Source organism: Phalangium opilio, unplaced genomic scaffold (genome assembly GCF_054372755.1).
Source record: "Phalangium opilio isolate 3A_F unplaced genomic scaffold, DU_Popi_V2 ptg000014l_1, whole genome shotgun sequence".
In the NCBI taxonomy this organism is placed as follows: Eukaryota; Metazoa; Arthropoda; class Arachnida; order Opiliones; family Phalangiidae; genus Phalangium; species Phalangium opilio.
Window position 1 is genome coordinate 2,094,364 of NW_028324149.1, and position 14,526 is coordinate 2,108,889.

The 14,526-nt window shown below is 34.2% G+C and overlaps 1 protein-coding gene and 1 long non-coding RNA gene across 3 annotated transcripts in view; one reads left to right on the top strand and one right to left on the bottom strand.

Annotated features, from left to right (window-relative positions):
* Nucleotides 1-14,526, bottom strand: part of LOC149705039 (POU domain, class 3, transcription factor 2-B-like) — a 49,440-nt gene that overhangs the window by 10,826 nt on the left and 24,088 nt on the right. Inside the window, exon 2 of one of the 2 annotated variants that reach the window (XM_089865219.1) lies at nucleotides 3,194-3,323. The exons of the other annotated variant lie outside the window; for it this stretch is intronic. Coding sequence (XP_089721345.1) covers nucleotides 3,262-3,323 — 62 coding nt within the window. The 3' untranslated portion in view covers nucleotides 3,194-3,261. The remainder of the gene's footprint in view (nucleotides 1-3,193; nucleotides 3,324-14,526) is intronic. 2 annotated transcript variants of the gene reach the window in all.
* On the top strand, nucleotides 13,275-13,784 carry LOC149705040 (uncharacterized). The gene is made up of 2 exons (XR_016381509.1): nucleotides 13,275-13,407; nucleotides 13,505-13,784. It is a non-coding gene; the product is annotated as an uncharacterized LOC149705040 (long non-coding RNA).

Consider the following 14,526-nt stretch of genomic DNA (forward strand, 5'->3'; position numbering starts at 1 on the left):
CAGGCGGCGATACAGAGCAAGCAAAGGTTCCTTAAGAAAAAAAAAAAAAAGAACATATTCGTATGACATTCTTACACAGCGATCGGAGAGAGAGAGAGAGAGTTCTACCTTATATATTTTTTACTACCTTTAATTGGGACCGACCCGGTCTAAGGCAGCTAGCTATCTAGACCCTATATAAGTATAGAAAGCTTTATAATTGGCCTTATGCATAAATGCATGAAGTTGCTTTCTTATTTTTTATTTGAAAAATTGCCATTAGATATTATAGCTAGTATCTCAGCTGCCTATACGTATGATCCAGTATTCCAGTTCGAGAGCCTATTTTTCTTTTATATATATTTTTTTTTTAGTTTTTACTGGAGGGGTAAAAAGAAAGCTATAGATCCAGTATAACAAACCTGCCTTTTGTACATATCATTCATTTCCTGAGAGGAAATTTGATTTAACTTTTAATAAGTAAAACTTGCAAAGTAAAAACTTAAGTGGTTTCCTATTGATAGTTGTTACTAAATATAAATTGGTATTAATGCTAATGATTGTCAACAAATAAAGATATATCCTATGAAATGGGTTAATTTTCAAATGTATATAACTATCCTGTACACCTTCTATGGTTTGAGTTATAGAACTATATATAATTTAACCTGTAGAAAAGCGGCCATAACAACAACTGCGCATGTCAGCTTTTAAACTGAATCGAATTCAGGAGTTCAGTTGCAGAATAAGTTCATAAGATATGTTGGCTGTAAGTTTGTCGATGGTTACAAACTGGAGCTTGTCATGAAGTGATTGAAGTAGATCAGAGATTCGAGGTAAAGCGACATACGCCTGGTGAGGCGCTGTCAAAGGCTTAATGCAGACTAAATAGGACTAAATGGACTGTAAAATTAACCACCGAGTGTAGGACTTTAATTCTCGCTTGTCGTTCTCGAACTAGTTATCTCGAGCTGTAAGTCTCTCAGTAGCATTACGAACTTGTATAGGTAGTGTCATACTTATGGAAGGAACGTATCTTATATAAACTTATGGTTGCAGTATAACAATTTGTTTATCAATATATATATTAAACCGCTCATTTAAAACAATAAATTTATATATATATATTGATATAAAATAACACACAACAAACAATATATACGCTATACTCCCTTATTTGTAATAGGAGACTATTCTTTTATGGACAATGTTATTTTAACAATGACTACGGGGTTCTAGTTCTATAATATACTATAGTATATACAGTTGTATTTATGTTTAGCATAAAAAAGGATGATAGATAATAATAAGCCAATTGTTTTTCAATATTACAATATTTTTAAGCATTTTGCTGTTAAATCCCAATTTTTTGTCCGGATAAAATATGATATTTTGAATGCGAGAGCACGATCCTCTAACCCTATCCATATACGTTTGATCCCCTATCTCTGTGACCTTTTCCAAAAAAAAGGTTCCTATTTGCCTTATTTCTGTAGTATCAAACAGAGAGCTCGGATACTTGCAATTTTAAATAGAGCCTTATTTCAAAAAGACGGGGCTTCACAAACAAGACTGGTTATTTAAAAAAAAGAAGAAACTGTCCAACCTCTCGTGTGTCCATAATGCAAAAGGCACAATTATAATATGGAAGGCTTGGGCCTCTTTGACGTTACTACCTCTTTTTTATACCCCAGTTCAATATATTAGGGGCCTTTTCCATACATTTTCCTAAAGTGGCCTAATTTTATATGACAAACTGCTTAAATTTTCAATAGGAAACTATACCACCGTACAAAGTTCCTCCATTGAAAGAAAGTTAACTGTGAGTCCCAGGTATTGACAGCGTTACAAACTCATCCTTAAAATTTTATCACGATGATTTTTCTATTGTAAACTTCCCGTACGTGTATTGTAAGGGTTTTTATATTGACTGATAGCATCTCGGTACTTTTGTGTGTATTAATATCTATGGGTATATTGTACAGGGTGCCTATATGGGTGATACTGAGGTTACAGTTCATGTCAACGAGTTAGAAAAAAGGATTAGAGAGAGAAAACTTCATAGATATTAGACCTACAAGAAAATTTCCCAACCTTTTTCAAGGACTTGTATCGGAAAAGATGCACTTAAAATTAAATAATGTCTTTTGAATTTAACATGACCACTTTAAGCGTGTTGTAACCTTCCGTAGTAATTAGGGAACCTCCTGAGTTTCTACTCCAGGGGTGTAAGGTTACACCACTAGAATGTAGTAGTATGCTCGAGCATAGGGCGTCTTGCCCTGGTATTGGACTTCATCGTAAATAGTAATTATGTTAAAGTTCTTTAGTTGTATTAAATACAAGTCGGTATTTAATTATTATTTAAATTGTTAGTTAATAAAGTATGATTGAACCTAAGGAAACGTAGTAGTTATTCTTAGTTATAGCCAAGGCTTTTATGGCCACGTGCAAATGGGGCGAGTTTATAAATCTCGCAAGCGTGGTTACAGTGTTTTCTTAAGTGATAGCTATCGAGTAAAGGGTTAGTGTCATGTTAACCTGGCGCCTTCTACTTTATCTGTCACATCCCCTTTAAACTAAGCACAATTAAATTTCTAACTAAATTAATGGATTTTTTAGCACCTTTCAACAAACACCTAACCATCTAACGCGAAGTTAGAATTACGCTAAAGTTATCACTGCTCAAATTTTCGAAGAATGCATTTATACTAATCGGCTAATCATTACTGATAACAGTCACCGATACAAAGGTGCGCGCACACCCTTATCACCAGGGAAACGAAGTATATTATGCTATAATCTATCTTATCTTTCAATCAAAGGTTACCCCTATCTCTAAAATAAATGAAATCTTGAAGGATGTCAACTTTCTTACAGAAAAAAAAAGGAAAAAACGTTTATACTCCCTTTAAATCTAAATTATTAATTCTCTCACTCTCATTGAGATGTCAGTAAAGTTTCGATAAATTTCAGATAAAGAAAGTTTTTTGGATTTTGAAATTCTAGAAGCGTATAGCGTACAGCAAGCAGCAGCTTTGATTATCATATAGCCACAATACTAATTACGTATAAACTAATAATTTTAATCCTACGTTATTCTGAATTAACAATGACACTCGGCGTACCCCTCCCCTCTCTATACTAACTCGATCATACGTCAACAAACAAACAAACAATAAATAAATAAATCAGAATAAAATTAAAATCTTACCATAATGTTTGTATGGAAAATTCGGGCCGTGAAATATATAGGAGAAGATGACGTCACATCTTCATGACTCACGAATCGTAATTATTGGATCTCTCCATGACGTAACTTGGAAACCATTGATTGCGCATTTCTAAATTAAAAAATTCATTTTGAGTTTTCGTTGAAATAATTACGAGAATAATAACATAAGTTTATGAGATATGTTCCTTCCATAAGTTTGACACTTCATATACTTCGTAGTGCTAGTTCTAGATTTACAGCTCGAGCTTGTTCGAGAACGACGGAAGCGAGAATTGAAGTCCTACACTCGGTTAATTAATTTTGCAGGACTTCCATCTAGGTCCTATTTAGTCTGTATGTCCTAAGCCTTTGATAGCGCCTCACCAGGCGTCACTTCATGATAAGCTTCAGTTTGTAACCAGTGACAAACTTATGGAACATATCTTATGAACTTATTATAATAATATTGATAAAGAATTAATCGATTAATTAAAATCGAAGTTTGTCGAACACACACACACACACAGACGAGTTAATCGAAGATAAAATGTCAATTCGGACAACGCGAGGCGTAAACCGCATTAATTAAAATTAAATTTAAATATATTACAAAAATATTGAAACAGATTTCTCAATATATTTTTCTGACATTGCGAGTGTTACTTGGGTTATGAAAAATATACACAGGTTAAATATTTCGTCAAAAATACAAATTGGAAATTTTTCGAAAAACATTTCATAATATAATACGTACTTCTACCGTACAAGTGGTTTAAAACCTTTACTTATGGCGTGACTGACGTGTATACTCGTTACCAATATGACAACACGTTAAGTGTATTAGCCAACGCGGTATTTGAACTTCAAAATGACAGATCATATATGATCATATGTTCAGAAATACAGTGAAAATTATCAGATAACAAATTTTAGTAATTTAATAGGTGTTGGCACTTTCTACATGTTCTACGAGGCATTTTGAGTTAAAAATGTTCATGACATTTTGACCACCATAAAGAATTTATGATCATTGGAGTATTTTAAAATTTAAGTAAAAATCTGAAAGATAATTCTAATTTTATTAGAGGGGTCAGCTTTAAAACACTCTAATTATTACATGTTCAACTCAAAATCACCCTGTACTTTGGTCCTGCCACCCTTTCTTAAAGACACACCCTGTACAACTTGGAATCTTAATGGCATTTAAAAATCAGTTACATTAAACGTAACACCGAGGAAAGTATATAATCATAATAATTAAATTAAGAACACCATAAATTTAAATTCAAAAAGGAAAAAAAAAATTGCCATAAATTCCATCATAAAATTCTAAATTTCACATTAAATACATTTAATTTCAAAGTATTAAATTTTCATTTCCGTAAATGAGTTATTTGTTTTACGTTTCTTGAAGTATAATAATTACCTTAGCTAAAAGCTATTATTCAACTCCGTCTGAGGTTCATTAGCATTCTTGCTAATTTCATTATTTTTTTTTTCTCTATCTATCTCGCGCGTGACGAAGTATCGGAATTTTAACACCTAATTAAAAGGTAGTTTTTTTTATTTAATTAGCATTTCCATCTATAAAGCGCGCGTGAAAGTTTTTAAAATTGGAATTAGACGGTATTGAACTTGAATTTGCATTTGCATTTTTTTTTACCCATTAAAATAATTTAGATAATCTTAATTCAGTGACCCCATTTTTGAAAATAAAATAAAAAAAAAATAAATTATATGTTTAGCTTTCGTAAATTTTTCTCTCTTTTTTTATGAATTTCAATTATTTAAATGAAGTTGTACGATTTTAGGATTCCGTGCGCCGCCGTGAAAAAACACGATGTAAGTGTGTTGTTTTTTGGAGATAAGCACGATGAGAAAGAATAAGGGAATAATAAATGATTATTTATGAATATTTCTTTTTTTAATTTTTGATGTTTAAATTTCAGGGGATTTATTTTATTTATTACTATTATTATTATGATTTAGTAAGATTTGATTTTATTTTTAAATAAAATTAGCTTTTGTAAGGGCATCCAATTGAATTTTAGGTTTTGGAAGAAAGCCAATAAGCATTTTGCCTTTGGAAGCGTAACCACCAATAGAAAATGTTGCCTTTAGAAGGTCAACCAATAGAAAATGTTGCCTTTAGAAGGTCAACCAATAGAAAATGTTGCCTTTAGAAGGTCAACCAATAGAAAATGTTGCCTTTAGAAGGTCAACCAATAGAAAATGTTGCCTTTAGAAGGTCAACCAATAGAAAATGTTGCCTTTAGAAGGTCAACCAATAGAAAATGTTGCCTTTAGAAGGTCAACCAATAGAAAATGTTGCCTTTAGAAGGTCAACCAATAGAAAATGTTGCCTTTAGAAGGTCAACCAATAGAAAATGTTGCCTTTAGAAGGTCAACCAATAGAAAATGTTGCCTTTAGAAGGTCAACCAATAGAAAATGTTGCCTTTAGAAGGTCAACCAATAGAAAATGTTGCCTTTAGAAGGTCAACCAATAGAAAATGTTGCCTTTAGAAGGTCAACCAATAGAAAATGTTGCCTTTAGAAGGTCAACCAATAGAAAATGTTGCCTTTAGAAGGTCAACCAATAGAAAATGTTGCCTTTAGAAGGTCAACCAATAGAAAATGTTGCCTTTAGAAGGTCAACCAATAGAAAATGTTGCCTTTAGAAGGTCAACCAATAGAAAATGTTGCCTTTAGAAGGTCAACCAATAGAAAATGTTGCCTTTAGAAGGTCAACCAATAGAAAATGTTGCCTTTAGAAGGTCAACCAATTAAACGTTTACCAGCAATATTTCTTTAAAACCTTGGTAGAAAATAGCTTCAAATTCATTTTCACCCTCACTTTAATAACGGGGTCTACAAAAATAATTAATATTTCTGTGGCACGCATTTCGAATTTTCTGACTTTATTACAAGCTAGTATCGCACGTCAGGGTACGTGTTTCGATTTATTTTTTTCATTTTTTTGTTTTAGAAATAAGATATTTGACCCGTAAATCCTTGGGAACTTAACTAGAGTTAAAACGCATCTACAAATATATTGGAACTGCAGCTATATTAATTCAACGCAACTAGAAAGTTTCGATGAACCAAATATTAGCATATCATTGATTGATATGGAAATTAGTTCCTTGTCATTTAGTTACAGGGTTCGTACGAAATTTTGCAAAATAAATTTACTAAAAATTTAATTTGCTATTCCTTTTAAGCGAACTTTTAATAAATTTCCAGGCGAGGAGTGCCTTCTGGCTTCCAATAATTTTCCATGATTTTCCGCGAGTATTTTTGTTCAAAAAATAAGTTATCTGTACAAACCCTGCTAGTTATAACCCTGGATTATTGGTAAACAGTTACAAAACAACGCGACAAAAAGGGGGGGAGGGAATAAAAACGTTAATTTGAGAGATAATATTCCAGTCATTTAGGGCAGAATACACTAGAAACCTTTCGAGCCTTCAAAGTTCAATAAACTATTGTGTAAAAAAAAATAAAACTTCATCTAGAGTGATTTAAATGACTCACTGCTTTTTTATTTCTTGTTAATTGTTGGAAATGATATTCATTTTTTCTCTTAGTTCCATTTCTGATATTTGGTTTTTTTTTTAATTTAAAAATTGCCTTGCCTATATAACCCCATAATGCACGCGTAAGTACGCGTTTGCCGTAGGGGCTAATAGTAAGGGAATTGTCCGTGCAAGACAAAATTAAAAGGGAAACACTAATTAGGTATAACTTAAGGGAAATTAAAGATTAGTATCCCAAGGTTGTAACACAAAAAGGGTCAAATTCAAATTCTATGACCTTTCCGGGTTTTCCATGAGTTATAGGCCAAAAGTGTTGAACATTTTTTATAATTAAACTCTTTTGTTAACGTTTCAAATCATATTTATTGCAACGTAATTGTAATTTTCGTAAAATGACTTCAGACATTTTCCCAACTAAAATGAAGACATCCTAACTTTTCCGTGTTTTCCCTGACTTTTCCCCGTTTTCCCTGACTTTTCCGCGTTTTCCCTGACTTTTCCCCGTTTTCCCTGACTTTTCCCCGTTTTCCCTGACTTTTCCCCGTTTTCCCTGACTTTTCCCCGTTTTCCCTGACTTTTCCGCGTTTTCCCTGACTTTTCCGCGTTTTCCCTGACTTTTCCGCGTTTTCCCTGACTTTTCCGCGTTTTCCCTGACTTTTCCGCGTTTTCCCTGACTTTTCCGCGTTTTCCCCGACTTTTCCGCGTTTTCCCCGACCTTTACGTGTTTTCCCCGACCTTTACGTGTTTTCCCCGACCTTTACGTGTTTTCCCCGACCTTTACGTGTTTTCCCCGACCTTTACGTGTTTTCCCCGACCTTTACGTGTTTTCCCCAACCTTTACGTGTTTTCCCCGACAAATTTTTGTTTTCCCTGACTTTCCTTTGTTCCCCCTGACCCCTGACAACCCCGTATCAGGACAGGAATGACCTTCAGGATTCTCAAAAACAAACCGGGGCATACTTATTGAAATACGTCACCTATGGAGACCCTTAAGTTCAATTATAAAACATCTACGACTTCAAGTTTTTGAACTGACCTACTAGGCAGTGCGGTAGAACTTGACCTGATTTTTTGAAACTTTTAAAATAAAAATTATAATCTTACAAATATATTTTAGAGTCATAGACGCGTAAAGGCAGGCAGGCAGGCAGGCAAGCAACCAAACACCGTTGCAATAATTTTTAACAGCCCTATTTTATTTTAAAAAAAGTCACTATTCGGGACTAGACATCAACATTCGTCTAGAAATGTGTCTGGTTAAGTTAAGCGCGCGCGGCTGTTAGCGGTATCACGAGTGCAAGTTACATATTTCACCGAATATGGAAGCAACCCTATAAAAATTGACCGTCTGCGCCCCCGCGACGTCTAATAAGTCATCATAACGTAATCCCAATTTTTTATTTTAGCTTTTTTTCTTTTTGTATATTTCTTTTGCCAAGTTCCCGAGACAGATAAGAACCAACCGATGTTAATCGTTCTTTCAATCCAATGTTTTTATTTTTCTATCCAACTGGCACTACTTTCACCTATTCCGTGCTCGATTACGTCTCTGCGCAAACAAGGTGCGCCAGCCAACTTAAAACCCTTACAAATATAGTTGACAAAGTTTGGAGGTTTTTCTCGCGTCAAACGCGAAAGATCTTACGTCTTAAGCCCTATCTATACCTTTTGGCAGTAATTATTTTCATTTAAACTCTATTTCAATTAAATTCACACCAAAGGATTACCATACAGTCGTCTATTCTATAGGTATCAACAGAAATTAACGAACAATGCATTTAAGGGGCTAGAGAAATTTCCACACCCATTTCTTAACTCTAACAGCGTTTCAGAGTTGAGCATCTCATATTTGGAACTGAATGATCCGAATTGAACAGAATTACTCTGTTCCAGATAGCGAATGAATTGAACTCACAAGTAACTGACAACAATAGGTTGCATTTATGTTTCGGGATGTCATTTTGACCAAGATGGTAATAGTTGGGAAAATATTACTAATTAAAATAATTAAATTAACGTTCCCTCAAATTAAACTATAGTGTTCAGCTTCCAAAATAGGTAAATTAGATTGGGTTCTGGGTTTACAAGCGTCGATTACCATTCATCCATAACTCTCCCACTCGTACGAGGTTAATCTAAATAAACCCCGGGCATCTCATCATTCTTTAGGGATTAAAATGTTTCTATGAGGGCTAGACGATTTCCCCTTATCAAAAAAACGCGTGTTTTAACAAGTAAATATAGACTGATAAGAAATCCATACGCAAATTTTTCTCCAAAACTATTATGAAAACTCAGTGGCGTTTGATATTACGACATAAATAAAGATGTAAAATTAACTCTATCGTTGATATGTATGTCTAGGTTTTGCGGGCGAGACTATCGGCATAATCACCTTTAAGATCAGTACATAGCTCGTGTGTTTTACTTATTTACCGATTTTGCGTTAAATTATCGGTCATTGCTAATGTAACGGGAAATATTTTCGTCTAGAAAAGTTTATTACTTTATCTTTCAGTTGTTTCAATTACGCTGTGACGTAAATTGGCGAGACAACTGTGTTATTTTTAATATCTAATTACGTATTCATAGTTTGGTTGAAATGTTAAAGCCCTCGACCTCATCCGGTAGACTTGAAAGGTTTACAGACAGAAACTGATACATTTATCTAAATTATTTATCGTGTTTTTAAGGTCTAGGGTAAATACTTGATAACGAGTCAAGTTCATTAAATTGTAATTTATAATTGCGAGCGAGAAATAAAAATATGAATTTGTAGTAAATTATAAGAAAGTTGTTGGTATGTTTGTTAATGTTAACAAACTTCAATATTGAGAAATCAGTAATTAACACCAGGGGAAGGGTTCATTAGATTGCGTTCCACGAGGTTGGGTCCCCGAACCCCTAGGTCTTGCCCTATTTCTTCATAAACAAACCCCTGTTTTAAGAAAGAGTTCAAAATGGCACTAGTATTTTAATTTAAAATACTTACGTAAGGATTCGAAATAGACTAAAAACCTAAAATTCGTTCCGTAAACTAGGGTACAAATTAAAGTAGAATTTGAGAGAGAGAAGAAAAAGAAAAATTCGTTTTCCATGTTCAAAAAAAGCAAGAAAAAGAGCCTCGATTTTCCGTAGACAAAAACGCATGCACGCTGAGGTAAGTTTATCACGAAAAGCAAGGTATACTTTCGACCATGTCCTTAGACGGGGTTGTTGGGGGAGGGGGTTATTACGTACAGATACAGTCGAAACGCGCGTGCCCTATGAGTTAATGAAAAAGCGTTCGCATTAAAGAGTTATAAACTAAGCCTAATCTTATAGGCGAATGAATCAACAAAGTGGGCTAATGGGAACTGGACCATCCGTTATCTTATATAGTCAGACGTCGGACCGTAAAAGACCCGAACCGCGTACGTGATCCAAGAAGGTGGCAGGTGCTACGGAGATACGTTTTCTCGATAAGCCCTTCGACCATTGATTAAAGGCGAATACCGTAGGAAATGGGTTATATTCGAATTTCACGGTAATAGCCTTTGACTTTGGTGTCAATTAAACGCGAAATTAAACGCGTTTTCTCTATAAACTTTGGCGGGGTTTTGCGAGCTCGCGAAATAATACGTGCGCGATGGTTGTGAAATTCGAATCGAAAGTCGAGAAACAAAATGGCGACTGGTTAAGACGGATTAACAAAGAAGAAATAGGAATTTTTTCTATGGCGTACCGGGGTATTGGTAACCTTACACGTGACTATCAAAGTCACCAAAACATTCACGAAATTTATATTGAAATCTGAATAAATTTTGTGTACAAGTTCGTTATGGTCCCTATTTCAAATCGGCTTCAATCTTGGATAACCTAAACCGATTGCGCTGAAATTTTGCGTAAATTTTGGTTCTAATCGGCAGCCATCTTGAAAAATGGCAGTTAGCTGAAATAGCGTTCATCATCGCAGGCTCGAATGTATCTAACTTTAATTAATTAACTTCGGTCTTTAATATAGTCCTTAACGATAAGTAAATGTTAATGTCACTTGGTTCAAGTACTCGCGTCTGTTACCGCCTACTAACAACTGTAATCAGAAGTTAAACGTAATTAAACTCTCATAAAAGTGACTTCATTCCAAGAACCTTAAACTATTGTTAAGTATCTTTGTAGACCGCCTCGCGACATGCAAATGAGACAATTAAAATGACACCGTAGGTAAATGGTCCCGGATCTTAATGGTCATTGTACGTCTTAAAACAGTAATTCTATCATAGCTTAACAAAGTTATCATTACTGAGATTGTAATTACAAGGTTTTCGAAACAATACAAACAGTTAAGTAATTTATTTACCTCAAAATTAAAGAACTGAAAAACCAATTTTTCAAAGCCTCGACGCAATAATGGCAGTCAACTATCTTACCCTATGGAAAAATAACACTAAATGTCACTACTCTGTGTTATTAAAAACAAACTAAAAACAAAAGGTTTGTTTTAAATCACTTGTTATTGCAAACATACCTTAAATTTAATTACCTAAATATTGAAAAAAAAATTAATTGCGGAAATTTAGTTTAAATTTATCTAACAATTTGATCTATTGCCAAAGTAATTTATAAATCCCAAGTTTGAGTTGAGAGAGTTGCAAAATAATTTTAACCCTTTCGAAGGCCAAATAGATTTCAAGTGGCGAGATTTCCTACTATATACCGAAAAATTTCGAGATCTGTTGCTTAGAACATACAACTAGAAAGTTAACACGTAGATTGCATTATCAAAGAAAAGTCAGTATTTTTTTCTTTATTTTATTTTTTAATAGCGGTTTTCCCTGTAAGTTCCATTACACCCCTATAGCAGAATTTTGGTTTCAAAAATGCTGCAAAAAAAGTTAAAACAAATTCGATAGAAAAATACTCGCAAAAGTGTAACTGTAAACCAAGGTTACTTAAATTTAAAACAATAATAAGTTGTTAAAGTTCTAATTTTAAACTTTGATTTTGGGGTTTTGAAAATAATAGGGTATTTCTGGAGAAGGTGGTGATACCAAGAGCGAGTAAAAGTCGGAGTATACAACTAACCGCGTCCCAGAAGCTAAAACTATAGCTTCATAAATAAAGCAAACTGGGTTCGGGCTGGTGTTGATGAATCAGTCAAATACTTGCTCAAGATACAGATATTAGATTCTTATCTTCTTGGTGTATTAGAAATATGAAGCAACATATAAAGAAATACCAATCTTATTTTTTTTTAAAAAAATAGCCCTAGCGGCGTAACGTGATATGGTCGACTTACGTAAGAAAGATAATACTGTACTTTTAAAATTTTAACCTAGTCTTTTTTTTTCTTTCTCTCTCTATCCTTTTAATTGGGTCCACAATTAAAAAGGAAGTATAAAAGATACCATTCGCAGATATTATTTCAAGCTCATAGCGTGTTATAACGAATAAATTCATTCTTGCCCAGAATATTGTCGTATTGCAACCGCAAAAGTTTCGGGCACCGAGCACGTGCTACACGCGTAATCGATACCAAAATAAAGAAAGAATTTCTCGCGAGGTTTTTTATCTGACCAGGGAGAATTAAGAAAGGGAGTCGGTTTTTTATCTGACCAGGGAGAATTAAGAAAGGGAGTCGGTTTTTTATCTGACCAGGGAGAATTAAGAAAGGGAGTCAAAACTACTAAAGGCGAAAGATGTAGCTGTCTAAAAACCACGTGATCATTAGTAGTGATTGAGTTCAGGTGCGTCTGCTCTTGATCTACTTGTGGTTGGAAGACGCTAGATTTGTCACGTGATCGGAACCTACTCTGGCAAGCCAAGTATTAGAGAGCTCGTTTGAGATACATCGTGTTTCGCATTGCCAAAGTCTCCTGAACAGCTTCGACTCCTTTTTTAAATTCTCCCTTTTGCAAAAAGGCAATATATTCCTTGGAAAATTTACTAATTCTCGATATAAACTAAGCCTAAGTAAAAGTAGTACATAGTGTTTACAATTTCCTAAGAAAAAATTTATCCAAGAAAATTTCAACCTTATATTTTTTTAATAGGAAATCCTTGAAAAATTATTAAAGAATCCCTTTGCCAGAAGTTTAACCGAGTATATAGTTTTTGAATCTTTGGTTTTTAAGAGTGTTGAGTAGCAGCCTAAAAGTCTAAAACCTTCCTCCTTATCTAGTTGGTTTTAACTACATTTAAGGGACCAGTTTTCAAGAATCCAGCGCGTGTTTTCTTAGGAAGGTTGTTCAGTTATTCGAGAGAAAGTCGTACCGCCAAAGCTCGTTGGGATATTTCAAAGTTTTTGTGGCCTAGATTTGACGGAAGAGAACGACCTAGCACGCGCCAACCTTGACATCGATGCCGAGTGCGCCAAGAAAAAATGTTTTTATAACATTTTTGATACCATCTTTTGATAAACTTAACTACGTAGGTACGCATGCAGGTATATATACGTTTCTACCTAAAGTATTTTAGTTCACTTATTGTTATCAAGGTATATCCTTGTTTACAATGAGGTATTTTATCAAAAAGAAAGGCCAAGGTTAAGGTGACTCAAGAAAGCGTAAAATTATACTCGGTTTTAAACAAGAAAGTAGTTAATTGTGAATCACTGACTAACTGATGACTGTATGTATCTACGTAACTACTTTATATAGGGAAGCCATATTGGAAAATGGTGGCACCCTCTAAACAAGGTACGAAGTGTGTAATTAAATTAGCATTGTATTATTGCTAAAATTATTTTATAAGCTTCAACGCATTTACCTTTATATTTATATATTTTGAATACAGCTCAGTGGAAGAGGGTGCGATCTGTAGAGGTTTATAATTGGGAAATATATACAGTCTGTCTTTAAAAAAATAAATAAAAGGAATATACACTTCCAATTTAACATTTTACAGGGTTTTCTTTCTTTCTTTTTTACCATCGGCAAGTTCCTTTTTAGACTGGTTGCAAGCATGCCGAGCTTCCATGGATGGAGTGTTAGTCAAAGATTAACTATCCTCACCCTGCCTACAAATTCCACTCCATTGAATCAAACGAAGGTTAGGTGGGGGAAAAAAGCACGCTGCTAACTTGGGTATATAGTTTTTTAGCGGCCCCTATACATGATCCCCAACTCTAAAAGTTTAACCGCGCGATTCGCTTAACGCTGAAAAAATACCTGTTAAGCCTTGGTTTAAGACTATGGAAACGAGCGGAACTAGGGAAGATGTCTTTAAGGTGAGATCCAAAAATTTGTTGGACATTTGCCTCATTTCTCTTATTTTTTTTAAACCAAGTGTATTTAATTGAGTAAACTAAAATTTAATTTCCATACCAGTTCAATTCATGTTGTTAGATTAATAGGCAACCATCTTACAAAATGGCGCAGATTTATGTCCTGTTTGACCAGGGTTGGCAGAAAATCCCTGACTTATCCAGGTTCCTTACGAACCCTGTTGAAGTTACACAAAGCTACTAGCAACATTAAAATAAAAATCTCAAACTGTAGACTAAACTAAACCAAAACCTCCCCAGACTTATTTACAGGTGTGTTCCTTTACAGGGCGTTAACTATCCAACCCCACGACTACCTTAAAAAAGAACCACAAGCAGTTTAGTTTTTAAGTTATCTCCCCTCAAAGTTCGGCATGCAGTTTCAAGTTTTTTGGAAAAGTCGGAAAAAAGGCAAGTTTCTACCTCATTTAACCTAACAGCTAAAACATAAGGTTATACTATTCTGCACTTTACAGTAATATTTGATAAAAAAACCTTTAAAATTATATTTTATAACACGGGGTTATGTTATTTAGTGCATGTGATTTGCCAA